Below are 19,811 nucleotides of genomic sequence, written 5' to 3' on the forward strand. Positions count from 1 at the left end.
GTTACAATCCTTTTCTTCCTTCAAGGTCCAAAAAAGGTGACACCTGCTCCATGAAATTGCTCTGACCCTCCCTCCAACCACTGCCAAGGAATGTAATCTCCTCATTCTCAGATTTCTCATGGCCCTTTGCCTTGACTTTTTTCTATTTTCCATTTATCATACGATCATAGAATTAGAATTGAAAGGGACCTTTAAGGTCATCTTGTCTAACCCCATCATTGTACAGATGAGGAAACTGAAGCTGAGGTGAGGTGATTGGCCCCAGGTCAAACATGTACTAGACATTAGAATTAGGATTTGAACCCAGGTCCCTTGATTTCAAATCGAGTATCCTTCTATTCTACCACACCTTCATTACACTCTTCTTTATATCTTGATTATTTGTGAATGCTTCTCTCCCTAATGGAGCATAAGGCCATTGAGAGAAGGAAGAAGGGAGAGAGTAGAAAAAAAATATTTTTATGGGATTGGGAGGAGAGGAAGAGATGAACAAGGGACCATCTATGGCTTGTTACATTGTCCTAAAGTGCTAAATGATTTAGCTCTGAGCTAGAACATATGTGACACTCTGGAAGAGCCCTAGGGCCTCAGTCACCTGTTTGCCCCCAATACATTAAGATAGATTACATTTAATTTCTATTACATTTATATTAGAGAGTATATTAATTAACTGAGTTATTTATTAATAATTATTTTATTATTTATTAATTATATTATTTATTAATAATAATAGGGATTACATTTAATTTTTAAATTTTTATTTTTAATTTATGGAATAAAATAAGCATTTCCTTTGCATAGTATAATAAAATATGATTGCACATGAGACTGAAAATCTATTATGTACAATTAGCTATTTATTCTTTTTAAATATATAATAAAGTTTCCATGTAAATTTCTTTTTTCCATTTTTCTTCTCTTCATCCCTGCCCTAGAGATAGCCACCATTAGATACAAATATGTATATATATATATATATATATATATTCTATTTATCAGTTCTTTCTCTGCATACAGATAGCATCTGCCTTCATATGTCCTTTATAGTTATAATATTCTAATTAAATAATGCTTTAAGATCTCTCCTGTTATTGAACTGACCCCGAGTTTTCAAAGGTAAACACTAGAATGTCATACCAAGCTGGAAAGGTTTTTCTGACAGGCCCATTGATAAACCCCATCTGTGCCTTGCTTTTCTCTCCTCCCCAATCCTCCTTTCCTCCCTACTTTTATTCTCTCTCATTCCTTCCCTGTTCTTAATGAACATATGCTCTAATAGGAAGAGAGATATGTAAATAAATAATCATCATTTAAAGTAAAGTGTAATGAATGTGTGATAGTCTAGAAAGTAAAGTAGAAACGTGTGCTTGGAGCTGGTCAAAGGATGTGGGTTCATTTCCTAACTCTGTTTTTTATTACCTGTTTGACCTTGGTCAAGTCACCCCATCTGTTCATTGATGGGATGAGACTAGATGACTTCAAAGCCCCTTCCAATTCTAAATCTATGATCTTCTGATAAATGGAAAATGGAAAAAAAATTAAGGAAATCAGCAATGAGATCCAGGGCATGTTTTTTTGACCACCCCCACCCCACTTTAACTCACAAAGAACACCTATAAAGGAGAGGGTTGTAATATACCTCTAGCTGACAAAATCAGAGACCTCTGAAGGACTGAAGAATATGTTAACATGCACATACTTTCATTTGAGTTTGATCATAGTTCTGGGAAGAAAGTAGGGAAGATATGAATTATTATCATCCCCATTTTACACATGACAACACTCACCCCTAGACAACCCACCAGAAAGTGGCAGAGAAGGGTCTGCCTTCTGAGTTCTGCTTTGTTGCTTTTCCCTGGCATCTCCTGCAGACATGTGAGGTTCCTTCCAGCTTTAAATCATTGATGCCTTGGTTTCCTTCAAAATTCAGCTCAAACTCAACATTCTACAAGAAGCCCTACCACCAGCTTTTAATACCATCTTTCTCTTCCCAAGGTTACCTTCAATCTATTATTTATTATCTTTTATGGACATAGTGTACATCTTAAAATATATAGGATTACAAAAAGCAAAACATATAAGCTCCATGAAGTTAGGGACTATTTTTACCTTTCATCATATCTCCATCACTTAGCACTAGCACATGGTATAAGCTGAAAAAATATTTGTTGATTGATTGATAGATGCTGATGACAATTTCCTCCAAATGCATTTATTTGCATATATGCAATTACAGGCAAATGTGCTTCTCCTGCTAAAACAGGAGTTCATGAACTTTTTTTTAATATTTTGATAACTTGAATTTCAATATAATTAGATTTTTTTGTAATCCTATATATTTTATTTTATGTATTTAAAAACATGATTCTGAAAAGGGATCCATAGGCTCCATCAGGCAGGAGAGGTCTATGACTCCATTAAGAACCCCTGCAGTAGGGCAATGTTTCCAACATGTCAGCATTTCCTCCCAATCATGTGGGTTCATGTGACAGTAATTTCCATATCATGACATCCTCCAACTCCCCCAGATTATTTAAATCAAAATTATTTCAAGAGGGATAAATTTAGACAATCAATCTTTATTTTTAAAGAAAAAAATAACTCTGAATACTTTTTTTCCCCCTTGCCTGGTAACAATAATCATCTTGTCAATTATTATGAGAACTAGCTAATGAGTGAAACCTTAACCTCCTAAGATAATAATCCACCCTCTGTAGGTTATCACTGAACTATTTATAAACTGGGATAAAAAAATTCAACCAAACCCTCAAGAGGAGACCAAACAGCTAGGGACTGCATGGGAATTAACCCTGTAATGGGAAGAAAGCTCCATTAACTGAAGAATACTGGCCTCCATGTGCTGGAGAACATCTCTCCCTGTAAACATTGGGTGGGAGGCAGTTTGACTCAGCTACTTCTCAATAGCTCTTCCTGACATTACACCATTCTTTGGGGAATATTAGTTCCCGGGGCATTGGGTCTAAATATCTTGATGTTTTAACTCTCTGCATTGGATCCAGACTCTCAGCTGCAGCTGCCAAGTCTCACCTTTGCAATCCTGAACCCTGTTAGTGACAATAAAATTTGTCTTGAGGCAGTGAGTGTCATACCTTTTCCTTCTCCAATGCAGATAAATATGTTCAATTAATACAGTAGATTGGGATGAAAGAATGTTAGAGCTAGAAGGGGCCTTTGGAAATCATATAGGATAACAACATGTTTTGGGGGGAGGCTGGTAACTGTGATTTAATTGGTGTACTGTTGATTACTATTCTGCAACCCATGGACTCCTGTTGTTTGAGCTCATCCTGAGGGTGACGTGGCCCTATGTTAAAAACCAGCATGGAGACATCTAGTCTTTGGAGTCAGAAAGCCCTGAATTCCCAGCAAGTATGTTTCAGAGGCAGGATGTGCATCCAGGGCTTTCTAATTCCTAAGACTGAGTCTCTCCACTGTTTCTTAAAATAGGGTCATGTTACCCTGGGTGTACCAAATCTCAAAGGATCACAGATTTATAGCTGCAAAGAATCTTAGATGCTATTAAGTCCAGCTTTCTTCAAATAGAGATGAGAAAAATGAAGCAAAGAAAATTTAAGTGTCTTGCCCAGGATCTTAAGGTTAATGATGATCTGAGACAAGATTTGAACTCATATCTTCCTCACCCAAACATTCCTAGATCTCTAGTACAGGAAGGGAGCTGTATTCTTTCACTCCTCTTCTGGGATAGGTTTAGTTGATTTTTTAAAAAGCACTCACCTGAGGCAGCTAGGTGGTGTAGTGGATAGAGCACTGGCCGTGGAGTCAGGAGGATCTGAATTCAAATCCAGCCTCAGACACTTAATAATTACCTAGTTGTGTGGCCTTGGGCAAGCTACTTAACTCCATTTGCCTTGCAAAATCCTAAAAAAAAAGCAATCACCTAGTGACCAACAGGTGGGTAGAATGGAGGGTCTGAAACCAGAAGAATAGGGTCTCTTCTTCGTATCTTACTCCATGAAGCTGGGTTCCTGTACCATCCAATCATGCTCCCTTTCCCCATTCTCATCTTAGAACCAACCAAAGTACTGGAGGAATAAAGGTTCCAATTTTTCACCGTGCTCAAAGTTCAACCCCAGTTTGATCACTATTTCTGGAGTCATCCACTTTCCTCCATCATTAAGATCTTGTTTTAGTGGCATGGCTCAAGATGTACCTTTAAGAGAAAAATCCATTAGACAACAATTCTATTTAGACCAACAGCCTGAATTTGGTGACTGAGGTCATCGGATTCCCTAGAAGGGCAATGAAGGGAAGATGAATTCCCCAAGAAACAGAGCATTCACTGATCCCTCCTAAGGGACTCAGGCTGAGTCCAATCAGGTTTCAGAAGATGAAATCAGCTGGGCTATTGGATCCTAGGTATTTCCTTTTCTTTTTTAAGTTCATGCTGGCTCAGACCTATTAACAGGTATAAAAGTGACTGGCCAGCTGCTATTAGATAGGCACCCTCTTCCTGTTTGGTCTCTGGTAGGTACCTGAGGCAAGATTGGCATGGTGGGTGATATGGGGAGGGGATCAATGTGGGGAACGCTTTAGCACCAATGGTCTTAAATCAAGATAGGAAACCACCTGAATGAAGTCTATGAAAAAAGGATGGAGAATACAGAGCAGAGCTAGGAAGCTATGAGCTGATCATTGTAGGAAGGTAGGGTATAGACCAACCCATGATAAAAAGAGGATGAGATTTAAGTTATGTAAAGTGTCCCTGAGTCTCCATTATCTGTAGGATCATGCCATAAGATGCAGGGGCTTTTCAAAACATGGCATGATACATCCAAGGAATTATAGAATGAATGAAAAAAACATTTTATAAGTGCTTTACTCTTTATAAAGCACTGAATACAAACAGGAAAGCAAGAAAAAATACAGGGTCTGGAGTGGCCAAAGAGGAATTCTATCATCCTCCCTTCCTGACATTATAGATGTAGATATGAAAAGTCATTTTACAGATGAAGACAATGAGGCTCAGGGAAACTGAGTGAGTTGGTACCCAGGCCCTTGAATTTCAGAGTCAGGATCTTTCCATGATACCCCCCAGTCAGGCAGCCCTTTCAACAAGGCCTTTTGAATCAGAGCCAGTCTTGAAAAGTACAGACATTCTAATTAGAATGAATGGAGGGAGATTTTTTTTTGGTCTGTATGCATTAGAGTAATTAAAAACCAACTCATCCTCTAGTCTTATGCAATCATTTTGCTTTAATGATAGGCCTGATGACTTTTAATAGGGTTTACAGATACCTTTTCATGTGGGCTTGGGTCTCATGTCCTTCATGATGTTATCTGCTGTGATGCTGAATCCAGGAAGGCCAGATTGCAAATTGGATAATGCAGTTAAGATGTTAAGGGCAGTGAGGCCTACCCTTAGTTGAGTGATAAAAAGAAGTTTAGGATAAATTGCTGGCTTGGATCCAGTTCAAGGTGCTTTTGAAAGAGGAATATGGGGCCAGATTCCTACAGATGTCTGGGGATGCTTATCCCAAAGAATTATGAAAACAACATAAACAGAGAGGAGAAGGAAAGGGGTCAGAGAGGGAGAAGGAGAGGGAGGAGGAAAGACAGAGACAGAAAGACAGAAACAGACAGAGACAAAGACAGAGAGGAGGGAGGTGGGAGAGAGAGAGAGAGAGAGAGAGAGAGAGAGAGAGAGAGAGAGAGAGAGAGAGAGAGAGAAAGGGAAAGAGAGAAAGGGAAAGAGAGAGGGAGGAAGAAAGAGGAGGAGGAGAGGGAGGGAGAGAGGTTGGGGAGAGTGGGAAAAAGACAGAAATAGAAAGAAAGGAAAGGAGAGAAGGGGGAAGAGAGAAAGGGTACAAGGTAGGAAGAGAAGGGTGTAGAGGGGGAGAGGCAGAGAGAGGGACAGAGATGGTGAGAGAGATAGGGAGAGAGGGACAGACACAGAAATAGAGAGAGGAAGACTAAAAGGGGCAATGGAGGGGGGAGGAAGGACAGAGAGAGAGAGAGAGAGAGAGACAGAGAGAGAGACAGAGAGACAGAGAGACAGAGAGACAGAGAGACAGAGAGACAGAGAGAAAATCTGTTAGATCAACTGAGAAACAAAAATCTATGAACTAGAAGAGACCTTAGGCATTATCTACTATGGACCCCCTCTTTTTCCAGAGTAAACTGAGGTCCAGAGAGGGGAAGAGACTTGCTTACCTCAAGCTATTGCCAGACACAGTACTAAAAGCCAGGCTTCCTGACAGCCCATCCAGTCCTGTTGCATGACTCTGACTCATAGGATCAGGCCTTTGGAGTTTGCAGATTGTATCTTAGAACTAGAAGGAACCTCTGAAATTGCCCAGTCTAGCCCCCTCTTTTTATAGAATGATATCTAGGTCAGGGGTTCTTAGTCTGTACTCCATGGATAATTGGATGTTTTTCAAGACTTTCACGAACTTGGATGGGAAAAAAGTTGTCTCATTTTTTCAATATAATTGGTCTCCTTTGTTAACTTATGTATTTTTTTGCATTTAAAAATATCATTCTGAGAAGATACCTGCCCAAGGGGGTCTAGGATAAGATTAGGAACTTCTGGCCTAGGTATTATACGGGAGAATATAAGTTTGAAGTTCTCATAGATTTCATAGACTATATGAATGTCTCCTACCATGACATTAGAATAAAAGCAGAATGATGATTTCCAATGGTCAGCATACATTGACCTTTTTGTTGCAATGAAGTCCCTTGTGTTCTATAAGGTTTCATTCATTACCTCGAAAGCTACTCATTGGGTGAAGGCTAAATTTTTCTCTAGAAGTTTTAAAAATTCTGATTCTGAAGATAGAATTTTATTTATTGTAGAAATGGGATGTGGTACAAATGATCTCTATTTTTAGTCTTTACCCAGTGGATTTGGAAGGAGTGAAACACTGGCTCCCAAGAGTCATCATCTCAATGAAAAGGTCAATGTGATGCCCATCTCAGGTGATCAGGCTGTCATTCTAGTATACTTATTGCCTCTGAATTGTGCTGGCTCCCTCTAATTCAAAAGGGGGTGGCAGGTCTTCAGCATGTCCAAAATCCCAAGATAAATTGAAGCTGTCAAAAATGGACTCTGACTCAAGTCCTGGATGTTGTTACTGGTAGCTCTATGATGCTATGATTCCCCACAGCCTCAGTTTCTTATCTGCAAATGGATACAGCGATGCTTGTAATTGTTGTTATGAAGATCCAAAGAGAAGATATCTATAAGACGTTTTGTAAGCATAAATCACTGTAGAAATGTGAATTATTATTAATGTTTGGAAATGTAGAGATTGTTGTTACAACCATGTCAGTTATAATGGGATTATATGAGTTACTGAATCAGAATAAGCCATAAGCAAAATTTGTCCATTTATATCAAAGATTATGCCCATGACTACTCCTCCCTGGGAGTCCTGGTCATACATGGGGAAGAAGGAAATAAAGAGGAGATGGGAATAAAGGAAAATAGGAAAAATAGTAAAAGAGGGAGTAGTAAGGAAGGAGGAGAGGGAGAGGGGTGTATATAGTGGGGGTAATAAGATACCCCAGTCTGGGGCAGCTAGGAGGTACAGTATATATAAAGCACTGGCCCTGGAGTCTCAAGGACCTGAGTTCAAGTCTCAGATACATATGTGGGACCCTGGGAAGGTCACTTAACTCCAATTGTCTCCACTTCTTCCCCAAAAAAGATACCAAAGACAACTACATTATATGTTAGTGTGGGAACAAGGGATACCTGGGTTTGAATACTGTTTCTACCACCAGCTTCCAGTGTGACTTTGGGTAAATCACTTTCCATTCTAGGCCTCATTTTCTTCCTCGGTAATTTTAGGTTTTAGACTAGATGATTTCTGGGGTCCCTTCCAACTCTGACATTCTGTGAAACTCTATATGTCCCTTGCCACAACTCCTCTCTGTTTGAAAGGGCTTCTGAGATCAAAGGGCCAGAGAGGTTATAACATGCCTCAGAAAATTAAAGAGATCACAAGGGCAAAACAGGGAAATGGAGAACCCCCTGGGGGATTAAAGTCAGATGACCCTCTATCTATAGCTGTCTATTTAGAGGATGAAGTGAGAGCCTTGGTCTCAAATAAACTCCTTCTGGCAAAGTAAGTCAGAATCATTGGAGAAGAATGTTTTCCACTTTTCATACTAATTATAATAGTTCATTTTTCTATAGCCATTTTGGATGCAACATGTAAAAACTCTTTTCTTAAAACAAGTCTTGTGATGTAGATAGAATTATTCCTACCCCTATTTTATGGTTATAGAAGGGATAGAAATTTCAGCTAGTGGAGAAAGTCTAGCCTTGAAATGACAAAAGTCCTGAGTTCAAGTTCAGCTTCTGGTACATATTGGTTGTTGACAAATGATTTAACGACTCTCTAAAATCATAGAATTGAAATGGACCTTGTTCCTTGGAAGGTCATCTCAATTAATCCATATTCTAAAAGACTACCCACTAAAGGACACTTTGCATGATTCGACCTTTGTCTAAAGGAGGGGTAGGGATACTTTTTTCTGCAAAGGATCATTTAGATATTTATAATATCAGTATTTAATTAATTTACTCCTAAAAACTCCCTAGATTTATTGAATTTTGAGTCCTGCCTGTGGTTGCCATGGCAGTGCCAGACTAAATGATTTTACTGGCCTTATCCAACCCAAAGGTGGGACAGTACACCCTGGTCTTGAGGGAGAACCTATCACCTCTCAGGGCAGTTTATTCCCCTTTCCCAACTCTCTAATTGGTAGTCAGTTAGGTGATGCCATAGTGCACAAAACACTGGACCTGGAGTCAGGAAGAATCTGGTCTTGGACACTTCCTAGCTGGGTGATCCTGGGCAAGTCACTTAACCTTTGTCTACTCTTTCTTGAAAGGTAAAATGGAGATAATAATACCCACATCCCAAGGTTCTTGTGAAGATCAAATGAGATATATGTAAAGTGCATTGCAAACCTGAAAATTCTATTTCAATGCTAGCTGTTGTTTTTATTATTATATCATGCTGCCTCTTTACTTGACCTTGACTTCTCAGATCATTCTTTCAGTTTAAGTTCTATAGTTTCCAATCCCCTCATTTCCTCTTCCTCTTAAGGTTTCTCTCCTTGCAGTCAAGATGCAAAGACAATAATACGATCCAGTTCAATTTCATCCAACCAGAACTGACTGGATCCCAATCAGTCATTAAATATTTATTAAGCACCTGCTATTTGCCAGACACTTTGCTAAGCTCGGGGGCTACAAAAAAAGAGGCAAAAGACTTTCCCTGCCCTCAAGGAGCTTACAATCTAATGGGGAAGAAGCTAGATACAGGATAAATAGGAAATAATGAACAGAGAGAAGGCACTAGAATTCAGAGGAGATGAGAAAGACTTCCGATTAAAGACAGTGGGGACTTAAAGGAGACTTGGGAGGCAGTAGATGAGTGGAAGAAGGAGAGCATTTCAGGCAAGGGGGCAGTCAGGGAAAATTTCTGGAGCCTAGAGACAGACCACAAATCAGCTTCCCCAAGGAGCTTATTGAACGTTGTGGTAAAATACTACATTCCTTTCTTTTCTCTTGCCTCTTGCAGTTCCAAGGGAAGTTTAGCCTCCTGCTCCCCATCTGCTTTTGGTTCCTCCCTCAATTAAATCAAGATGCCTGGTGGGTACAAAGGTGAGTGTGGGGACGATGTAGACCCCATGCCTTTTCTGGCACCCCCTGAAAAGGAGAGGATCGAAGCTATGAACAAGCCTTATGATATCAAGAGGTCATGCTGGGTGAAGGATGAAAAGGAGGGCTTCATTGCTGGCGAGATCCAATCTGAGCAGGGGGACCAAGTCACTGTCAAGACTATCACTAACCAGGTAAGCAGAGGAACTCCCCAATGATGGGAGTTCTCTTCATGGCATAACAATAATCAGAGGATAACAAATTTAGAGTAGAGAGGGACAAGAGAGGTTGTCATTTTATAGATGAAGAAATTGAGGTTTAAGAAGTGACTAGCCCTTGGTAGGATTCAAACCCAGTCCTCTGAGTCCAGATTAAGGGTACTTTCCATTGTACCATACAATTATGTTGACTCAAAATTCAATCCACATTTTTTCCAACTGCCGTACTTTACAGTTGAAGAAACTAAAGCCCACCAAGCTTAAGCAATTTGCCCAGCATTATAAGGCAGCTATGTGGTAAAGGGCAACTGATGCACAGTGGGATAGAGTACCAGACCCTGTAGTCAGGAAGACCTGAGTTCAAATCTGCCCTCAGGCGAGGTTGTACCCTCAAAGAAGAAAGAACATTGATTTTGGTGTCAAACAACTGGGTTCTGTTCTAATTTTGTCACTTAGCTAATAAAGGGCTAAATTATAAGGCTCTCTCCTTCTTGCAAGGGACTGGGATTGGGTGGCCAGGTCCTGGACCATACAGCTGGGTGGGTGCTGGGTCTCAGGGTGGTTTGTGGGCTCTGGGCCTCTTGGCCCCAGGGCCGGTGATCAGTCCCCTACAGCACATTTTAGAAGAGGGACAGAGTGAAAGGAGAGAGAAAATATAATATATGGTAGTGGAGAGGAATGGATGGACAGAATTACAATCAGCAGCTGCAACAGTGGAAAAAATATAGAACTAACTTTTTTGATGGACTTATCATAAAAAATGTGATCTACCTGAAACAGAACTGATGGTATCAGAACACAGAATGAAACATATTTTTTCCCTTTCCTTTCCTTTATTTCTCAAGACAGTCTATATTTTGGGAGAGGGAGGGGGATATTATGTTTACTCTTAAACAAGAATATTTTAGTAATGTATTAAAAAAATCACTTGTAAAAAAATCATGATCTCTCTCTCTTAGCCTTCATTTTCTCATCAACAACTAGTGATAACAATTATTAGTGCCTAAAATATTATTAATACCATATGAATTTAAAACTGGAAGTACTTCAAAGGTCATCTAATTCAAGTCTCATTTTATAGATGAGGAAACTGAGACCCAGTAAAGTTAAAAATAACCCAGACTATAAGTGGTAGTATAGGGCTTTAAACTTAAGTCCTTGAAAGATGGCATGCCAGAGTGGATAGATGGAAAACTTTGAACTTAGAAAGGCTTAGATTCAAATCCTCCCTGTGATATGTCCTGGTTTGTATGAACTCAAGCAAGTCACAAAACTTTTTCTGAGTCTCCGTTTCACCATCTACAAAATTGAAATAATAATAATACTTGCCCTATCTTCCTCAGAGGGCTGTTGAGAGCATAGTACAACAAATCCTAAGGTGAAATAGAAATATATACTATTATTCTCAGAATCATCTTAGTCAATAAGCATTTCTTAAACATCTATTATATACCAGATACTTTGTGTGTTCAATGCTGGAGATACCAAAAGGGGGGGGGGGGCAAAATCTCAAGGAGTTTGCAGTCTAATGGAAAGGAGAGGAGGAAATAATCTACAAACAAGAAATAGAATAAATTGGAGATGATAAACAGAGGGGGAGCATTAAGTGGAATTTGGGTAAGTCTTCTTATGGAAAGTTGGATTTTAAGTGAGATTTGAAGGAAACCAGGGAATCTAGAAGGGAGAGATGAAGAAGAAGAGAATTCCAGCCATGGTGGACAATCCATGTAATTGGAAGATGGATTGGAACAAGAAGGAGGCCAAAATCATATGGGGATAAGTAAGATAGAAGAAGACAGTGAGGGAAGACAATCTCCTTGGAACATATAGAGGTCACACAATTGTACTTTCCTCCCACCTTCTGTGTAGAGAAGATAGAGGAAGCTGTAACTAATATGTTTACCTGATTCCCATATGAAATTGTAGAAAGGGAGGAGAAAAGAAGGCCCAAGGTTCCTTTCAAATCTAAATCTCTTAGTGTAAATATTATCCCCATTTTGTTGATGAGGAAATTAAGACACAGATTCATCTAGTGTCACATAAAGAACAGAGCCAAATCTCAAATTTAAGTTCCTGACACCAAATCTGGGCCTCTTTAAAACCACACAATGCTTATCCTCTAGTAAGAGAGATAATTAGGAAGGGATCAGGTTAACTTTATAAGTCAATCTGAGGATTTTACATTTGAGATCCTGGAGTTGATAGGGAGTCACTGAAGTTTACTGAATTGTGTGTGTGTGTGTGTGTGTGTGTGTGTGTGTGTGTGTGTGTATGAGAGAAAGAGAGAGAGAGAGTGAGATGTCACACATGACTCCTAAGTGAGTCAGGGTAAATAGGAGGATGGAGGTGCCCTCCACAGTAATAGGGAATTTAGGAACAGGGGAAAACTTAAGGGTGGAGAAGGATAATGAGTTCATTCTTGGACCTACAAGATATCTATGAAACATCCAGTTTGAAATGCCCAGTGTGTAGTTGTATTTGGAAGTGGAGAGAGAAGTTAGGATTAGTCAAATACATTTGAGAGTCATCAGGATAGAGATGATGGTTGAATTTTATGGGAGCTGATCTGATTCCCATGTGAAATTGTAGAGAAGGAGAGAAGGCCCAAGAAGAGTGATCCATTATTTTGAAGGGAATTTTCCATTGTCAGGATAGTTTATCAGCTTGGTTCATTGTCCCAAGTCTGTGTCTTTCAGTTAGGGTGACTAATGACTGCCCACTTACTTGGTTAAGTTGACTAGTGAGGGAAGACAATATCCTTGGAACACATAGAAGTCACACAGTTGTACCTTTCTCCCACCTTCTGTGTAGAGAAGATAGAGGAAGCTGTAGGGTCAAAGCCCTAGAGTTAATATGGTTATTGAACATGAAAGTCAAGTTCTATTTTCAGAAAAAAATACATTTTCTGGAAAGGCAGAGGATTACAGAGACACATTGCTCAATGAGATGCCCCCAAGGTCCATGAATGACTAAAGACAAAATGATTCAGCTAAGTGCTGACTCGGATTGCTTTCCATAATCTGGAATAGATTTAAAGAGAAGAGTTATTAAGCTAAGGCTAAGTTTCTCAAGAACCTGGGTTCAAATCCTTGCTCTACCATTTATCCCTGTGTGACCCTGGACAAGTTAAAATAATCTTGCTGGTCTTAGATTCTTCACCTGTAAAATGAAAGGGTTAGATAAGATGATTTCTGAGGTTCCTTTCAAATCTAAATCTCTGTTAGTGTAAATTTTATTCCCATTTTGTTGATGAGGAAATTAAGACTCAGATTCATCTAGTATCATATAAGGGGCAGAACCAAATCTCAAATTTAAGTTCCTGGCACCAAATCCAGGCCTCTTTAAAACCACACAATGCTTATCCTCTAGTAAGAGAGATAATTGAGTTTGGATGAACTCCAGAAGTCCTCAAACATCTAGAGGTGGTTGTCAGACCTTGAACTCAAGAGTAGCCTAGCCAGATTTTCATTACCCTTCTATCCACTTCTTTTTGGTTTTAACTCTTAAAAAAGGTTATTTTTTTTCTTTCCAGCCTTAGGGGGAGGCTGGGGGGGGTGTCTTCATAAAGAAAAAATGAAATGGGAACAGATTGTTGCACTGTGTTGTAACCACCCTCCCTAGTCCATCCCCACCCCCTCCAGGCAAGCAGCCAATAGCCATGTCTTCTTGGCCAACAGCATCTCAAGAGCCAAGTCTACCAAAGAGCAATCACTATTTCTGCTTCCCTTCAGTCTGCCAGACTGAATCTGATTGAAGGAGAAGTGTGGGAAGAGGGCTGTGTGGTCAATTGGAAGGGGCTCCAAGCTCTTAGAAGCAAGTTGTGGTCATATATCTCTAAATAATGAGCACATTGATGGGTTTTTTTTTCAATTCTGCAGACAGTTACTATGAAGAAAGATGATATCCAACAGATGAATCCACCTAAGTTCTACCAAGCCAGCGATATGGCTGACATGACCTTTCTGAATGAGGCCAGTGTCCTGGATAACCTCCGCCAGCGTTATGTCAACATGAGAATCTATGTAAGTGGAAGAGTAGTAGGCAGTTAGGCCATCTATAGCTGCTCTCAGTTTTGGTGTAAGAGGTATAAGATGAAGACATTTCTGACGATGGAGGTCATCATGACTACAATGGCCTTCATTCCATAGACAGAGTGACCTCCATGTTGCTTCAGTTTAGGATAAACTAGTATTCATCTGGCAAACCAGTTTGGAGATCATGGAATAGCCTCCTTATTCAGCAGACAGGTATGGTTACAGTTTTGGCCTTGGAGTCAGGATACCAGGTTCAAATCCCACCTCAGATATTTCCTGACTGTGTGACCAAGAGCAAGTCAGAATTTCAAGATCCTTATTTGACAAAGGAGGCTAATAATTGTGGGCCAACTTCATGGGATTGCACTGAGGAAAGCATTTTTCAAGCCTTCCAGCACTATAAGCACTATAGAAATGTGAGATATCACTATTATTAACATTAGTAAACACCCATTCACTTCAAACTGAAGCAAATTGTTTTTCAGTTTCTTTCTGAGATCATGTGACAGAGAAGGCTCATGTATTTCATCCTGCCACTTATAACATTTCCAAGATCAAAAGGGATCTTTCCCTGCTCAAAGTTTTCTAGCATCCTATTTATACCTTAATTGAGAGGGAGCCTGGTCTTTGAGGAGGGATTTGGATTTGAATCCTGGGTTCATACACCACCAGCTATGTGCACAGACAAGTCCTTTAGAAGCTCTGAATCTCAGTTTTATTACCTATAAAATGGGTATCTTAGAACCTTCATTAGAGGTTATTGTCTCAAATGAGAAAATATATGCAAAATGTGATATTTATAAATAACAGCAATTTTTAGAGGAACTTACTAAAACTAATGCCATTCCATTCTTTGAAGAATCATAGATTTAATCACAGATTTAAAGCTGAAAGAGACATCAGAGGCTATTTTACAAATGAGGAGGCTGATGCCCAGAAAGGTGAAGTCACACTTCTTAGGTCATGCAGCTTGTTATGGCAGAGTCAGATTTAAATCCAGATTTTCTGTCTCCAAATTCTGAGTCCTTACCACTGCAGCTAGTAAGAGCTGCCTCCTAAAGTTGTGTGATTCAGTGGATATAGCACTTGGCTTGCAAAGAGGAAGACTCACCTTCATGAGTTCTAGCCTCAGACACTTGCTAGCTGTGTAGCCCTTTTTGCCTTAGTTTCCTCATCTGTCAAATGAGCTGGAGAAGGAAATAGCAAACCATTCCAGTATCTTTGCCAAGAAAACTCCAAATGGGCATCACAAAGCACCAGACAAAACTGAATAACAAGAGTGCTAATTAATGGCCAAACAGAGATTAGAACTCATGGCCCATAATGAGCTATCTGTTGCTTGTCCTGTGAGCCACAAACCTCTTCCTATACTGGGTCAGAATCTCTGATGAGATTTTTTTTCTTTAACCCCCTTTATCCATCTCTCAAAGGAGTAATACTTGAGTTTATTGACCTAGGAATCAGGAAGTCTGGGTTCTAGTCTTGATTCTGTCACTGATTTATTAGTTAGTCTTGCTGTGGACTGGTGGCTTCCTCTCTCTGGGTGTATTTCGGTATCTGCATAGTGAAGAGGTTAGATTCCATAGTTGCTAAAGTAGATGTCAGTCTTAACACCTGGTTCTTTTCTGTTCCTGAAGCTACCAGGATAGGTTCAAATCTTGGCTCTGTTACTCAGTCCCTGAGTGACCTTGGACCTCGGACCTCCATGAGCCTCAAGATCATTGTCTATAAATTGAAGGAATTGGACAAGATGAATTTGAAAGCCTCTTCTGTTTTTAAATCTGTGATCCTAATCACTGAAATGGGATTTACCTTCCAAGATGCCAGACTGACCCTTCCTTAATGACTGAGTATGACCTGACATACCTGTCTGTAGGGTGAACAGCAAGGCTAGTATAACTCTTTAAAAGTAAATTGAAAAGGAGCTGCATTTTACTTAATAATAGCAGACACAGACATTGATTTGGTCCCAAGAAGGAAAATCCTTTTCTCATTCATTCTGGCAGAATGTGCTCTTGTGTGATTAATAGAATGAGGCACAGAGAGAAGGTCAACAAAGTGGGCACAGGAGACTGCATTAGCTATTTATGGGAGGTTCTTGGAAGGGCAGACTGACTTTCTTTTCTTCGTGTGTGTGTGTGTGTGTCTCTCTCTCTCTCTCTCTCTCTCTCTCTCTCTCTCTCTCAGACCTACTCTGGTCTGTTCTGTGTGACAGTCAACCCCTACAGATGGCTTCCCATTTATGGTGCCCGTGTGGCCAATATGTATAAGGGCAAGAAGCGTACAGAGATGCCCCCTCACCTCTTCTCCATCTCTGACAATGCCTATCATGACATGCTCATGGGTAAGTGTTTGCTAAGGAAGGGAACTTCTAATTTGGGACACTGAGGGCCTGAACCGAAGAATATTTCTTTATCATTAAGAACATGAAGTGAGAGACAGTGTGACATGGTGGACTGAGTTCTGACCTTTACAATCAGAAAAGGTCCCAACTTCTATCTCTAGCATGATGGTAACTTAGCCAAGTCAAATACTTTTTAGGGCTTAAGGCTACTCTTTGAATGAAAGTATATATAAATAAATGAATGGAAGACTGTAATCCAGATTGTTAACAAACATTTGCTTACTATTTAACAGTCAGAATGCTAAGCACTGGGAAAATGAATAGAAACAAAAAGACAGCCCCTGTTCTCAAGGAATTTAGATTCTAATACATAAAAGGAAGCTGAAAATGGAAGAAGAGTAGAAGTGTATGATTAAGAGGAGATGGGGGACAGGGCTTCTAGAGAAAGTCTGAAATGTATCCTGGAAAAGAATAAGATGTGCTTAGCCTATGTGTCCTTCTTAAATGGAGGTTCTTGCAGGTGCCATCTAGAGGGAGAGGCCTCAGGGGTAGAGGATATTTCCAAGGTTGGATTTTCAAGGAATGGAGCCAGCTTCATGACGAAGAGCTGGGACATGGTAGAGGAAGTCTAGAATGTAGCCTTGAAAGAATAACTTTGGAGAGAATGATGAGATAAAAATAAAGTGTGGCTTTCCTTTGGTAGAGGGAGTTTTCATTCTAGGAATTCCCCCATACTTAAAAATCACCAGTCTAGGTGTGGGGGAAGGAACAGTTTTAGATAATTAAGTTTAAGACATTTACAACATGAAGCCAAACACGCCAAAAAAAATCAGTTTCATTTAATAATCAAATGTCTCATTACTTCTAGGACTTAATAGCTTTTGTAAGTTGTGGCTGTCAAAAAGTGCCCAACTCAAGATGAGTTACTCTGAATTTGTCTAGATTGTGTCTAAGCAAGTCAACAAGTATGTATTAAGCATTTACTATATGCTTTCCTATTAGTCAGTTCTTCTCAAAACTTCCATTTTAAGGCTACACCCGAACTAGGCATAATCATTCCTTCATTCTTCTCCAGGCTCTGATTCTGATTTTCTGGACTTCTTTCACCACCCTGCCCCCTGTGCAGGTTATTTTCTATATTACCCGCAGTTCCCCACTTCTTCCATCCCTTTCTGCTTCCTTTCATAGGCTGTCGTCTTCCATTAGAATGTAAACTCCTCCAAAGCAGGGACACTTGATTTTTTTGATTGTATTTGTATTTTCAGCACTTAGTAGAGTGTCTGAGACATAAATGCTGTTGATTGGCTGTGCCAGACACTTTGTTAAATACTGGCCATATTGGGCATATTCTGCAAAGAAAGGCAAAAATAGTTCCTGACTGCTAGGAGCTCACATTTTAAAGAGGAAGATGACAAGCAAACAATTATGAATGAAAAAGATAATGTACAGAGTAAATTGGAGATAATCTTGTACTTAAAATCTTTCTATGCCTGGGTTTTGGCTCTGCTGGCAAAATCTCCAAGAGCCCAGGATCACCTCTCTGCTGTCACAAGGCATCAATCTAGATCTTGTAAATCAGACTTAAATTATTCTTGACTTCATACAGCCAAGAAACCCAATGCACAAATCCTAGGTGGGGGGCAATGTGGTTTCCCAGATATTTCTGGGGAAAAAAAACCAGGGGTGTTAGATGACCACAGGTTTAACAGGAAATCACAATGTCACGTAATTGTCCAAAAGGTTAATATGATCATGGGATCCACTAACAAAAATAAAGCATCTAGAAAAAGGTAGCTCATTGATTCTACTGTTCAGTATAGGGTATCACCTAATTTTTAGAATAAACTTTTCTTGATATCTTTGGTTTCAATATCAGTTATATTTCTCAATATTTTTCTCTCCACCCCAGCAATCCCTTGTGATAAAGAATAAAAAATAATTTTTTAAAGAAGAAATACAGTAAAATATAAAAAATCACAATTTTAATGCAACCTTTCAAAAATTTAAGTCCTTACTTTTGCAAAGGCTAGAGAATGAGCACTTTAGGAGGGACATTGACATACATGGAGAGGCAGGTGTTTAGGATGGTGGTGGGCATACTTGAAACAATATTGAAACATAAGACCATACCTTTAGACTTAGAAAGAAACTCAGAAGCTATCCAATCCAACCCCTTCATCCTTCGATGAGTAGTTAAACAAACTGTTTAAACTGGAGAAAAGAAGACACAGGAGTTACTTGATAATTGTTTTCTGGGATCCGAAGGATTACTCTAATTTTTCTTTGAAAAATTATATCTTTTCTTTGTTTTTCAAAGAGTAAAAATTAGAGAGAGGCAGATTTCAGCCCAATAGAAGGAAGAAATTATGTTTATTAAAACCCTAGTTTTTGCCAGGTCCTGTTCTAAGTGCTTTACAAATGTAATCTCATTCTACCCCCAACAAATCTAGGAAGTTGTTTTATCCTCACTTTGCAACTGAGGAAACTGAGGCAGAAAGGTTCAAGGTGACTTGTTCAAGGTCATACAGCTAGTAAAGTGTCTGAGTCTAGATTTGAACTCAGATCTTCCTGACTTTCATTGAGCTACCTTGCTTTCTAATGGTTAAAATGATCTGAAAATGGGATGCTTGCCTGGTGGGTTACAAGTTCCCCCATCATGGGAAATCGTCAAACAAAGACAGAAGGGCAGTCTCTGAGATTCAGTGAGACTCAGACTCATTGACAAATACTGTTCTGTGCCTGAGGCTTCTGGCAAGAGCTAGTGTCACTATCCAGAGGCAGAATGGTGACTCAGATGGTTAATTATTTGGGTTTGGTTGTAGTCAAGGCCTAATAGCTAAACTGGGAAAGTAAAAATGTTTGCTAATTGCATCTTGGTATCTTTTCCCCCCTTCCTACAGATCGTGAAAATCAGTCTATGCTAATCACGTAAGTATTCCTTCTGTCTTTTGGTCTATACACATATAATTATGTTGGTCTCTTATATATATAATTAGACATTCACATAATTATAATTAATTGCCTCTGCTTTGTAAGTAACCTTGCAGGCTACAAATAGGTTTAACTGTAGGAAATACCTCAAGTCAACGTTTCCTTAACTGATGGGGGTGGGTTGTTATGAGTGATTCTTCCTTAGTTTCCTAATAGCTGTCCCTATTGCTGACAGTGCCTATGGATAGAAGGATTTGATCTCATTCAATCTGAAAAAAACATTTATTAAGTGCCTATTAGATATATGATAGAAGGCTGACAGTGGAACTCAAAAGATCTGGGTTCAGGTTCTGCCTCTGACTATGGGCAGATCAATACTCCCTGTTTTATCAGAGTTCTCATAGACAAAGTTACAGAATGGTTATTAAAATGTAACTATTTTCTGTGGGGATTAAGGCAATTGGGATTAAGTGATTTTCCAAGAGTCACACAGTTAGGAAGATTTAAAGTCAGGTCTCTTGACTCCTGTCCACTGTGCCTCCTAACTGCCCATGATTATTAAATGTTTTAGTGGAGGGATTTGCTTCACATGGATGAAGTTATAGGTCTAGACCAACATATATTAA

General features: G+C 39.4%; 1 protein-coding gene across 1 annotated transcript in view; it reads left to right on the top strand.

The window, feature by feature from the left end:
• The first annotated feature begins 9,583 nt into the window (after nt 1–9,583).
• Nucleotides 9,584–19,811, top strand: part of MYH16 (myosin heavy chain 16) — an 82,827-nt gene continuing 72,599 nt past the window's right edge. Inside the window, exons 1-4 of the mRNA XM_074201541.1 lie at nt 9,584–9,852; nt 13,755–13,898; nt 16,098–16,254; nt 19,155–19,182. Coding sequence (XP_074057642.1) covers nt 9,643–9,852; nt 13,755–13,898; nt 16,098–16,254; nt 19,155–19,182 — 539 coding nt within the window. The 5' untranslated portion in view covers nt 9,584–9,642. The remainder of the gene's footprint in view (nt 9,853–13,754; nt 13,899–16,097; nt 16,255–19,154; nt 19,183–19,811) is intronic.

This window comes from Macrotis lagotis, chromosome X (genome assembly GCF_037893015.1).
Source record: "Macrotis lagotis isolate mMagLag1 chromosome X, bilby.v1.9.chrom.fasta, whole genome shotgun sequence".
Classification (NCBI taxonomy): Eukaryota; Metazoa; Chordata; class Mammalia; order Peramelemorphia; family Peramelidae; genus Macrotis; species Macrotis lagotis.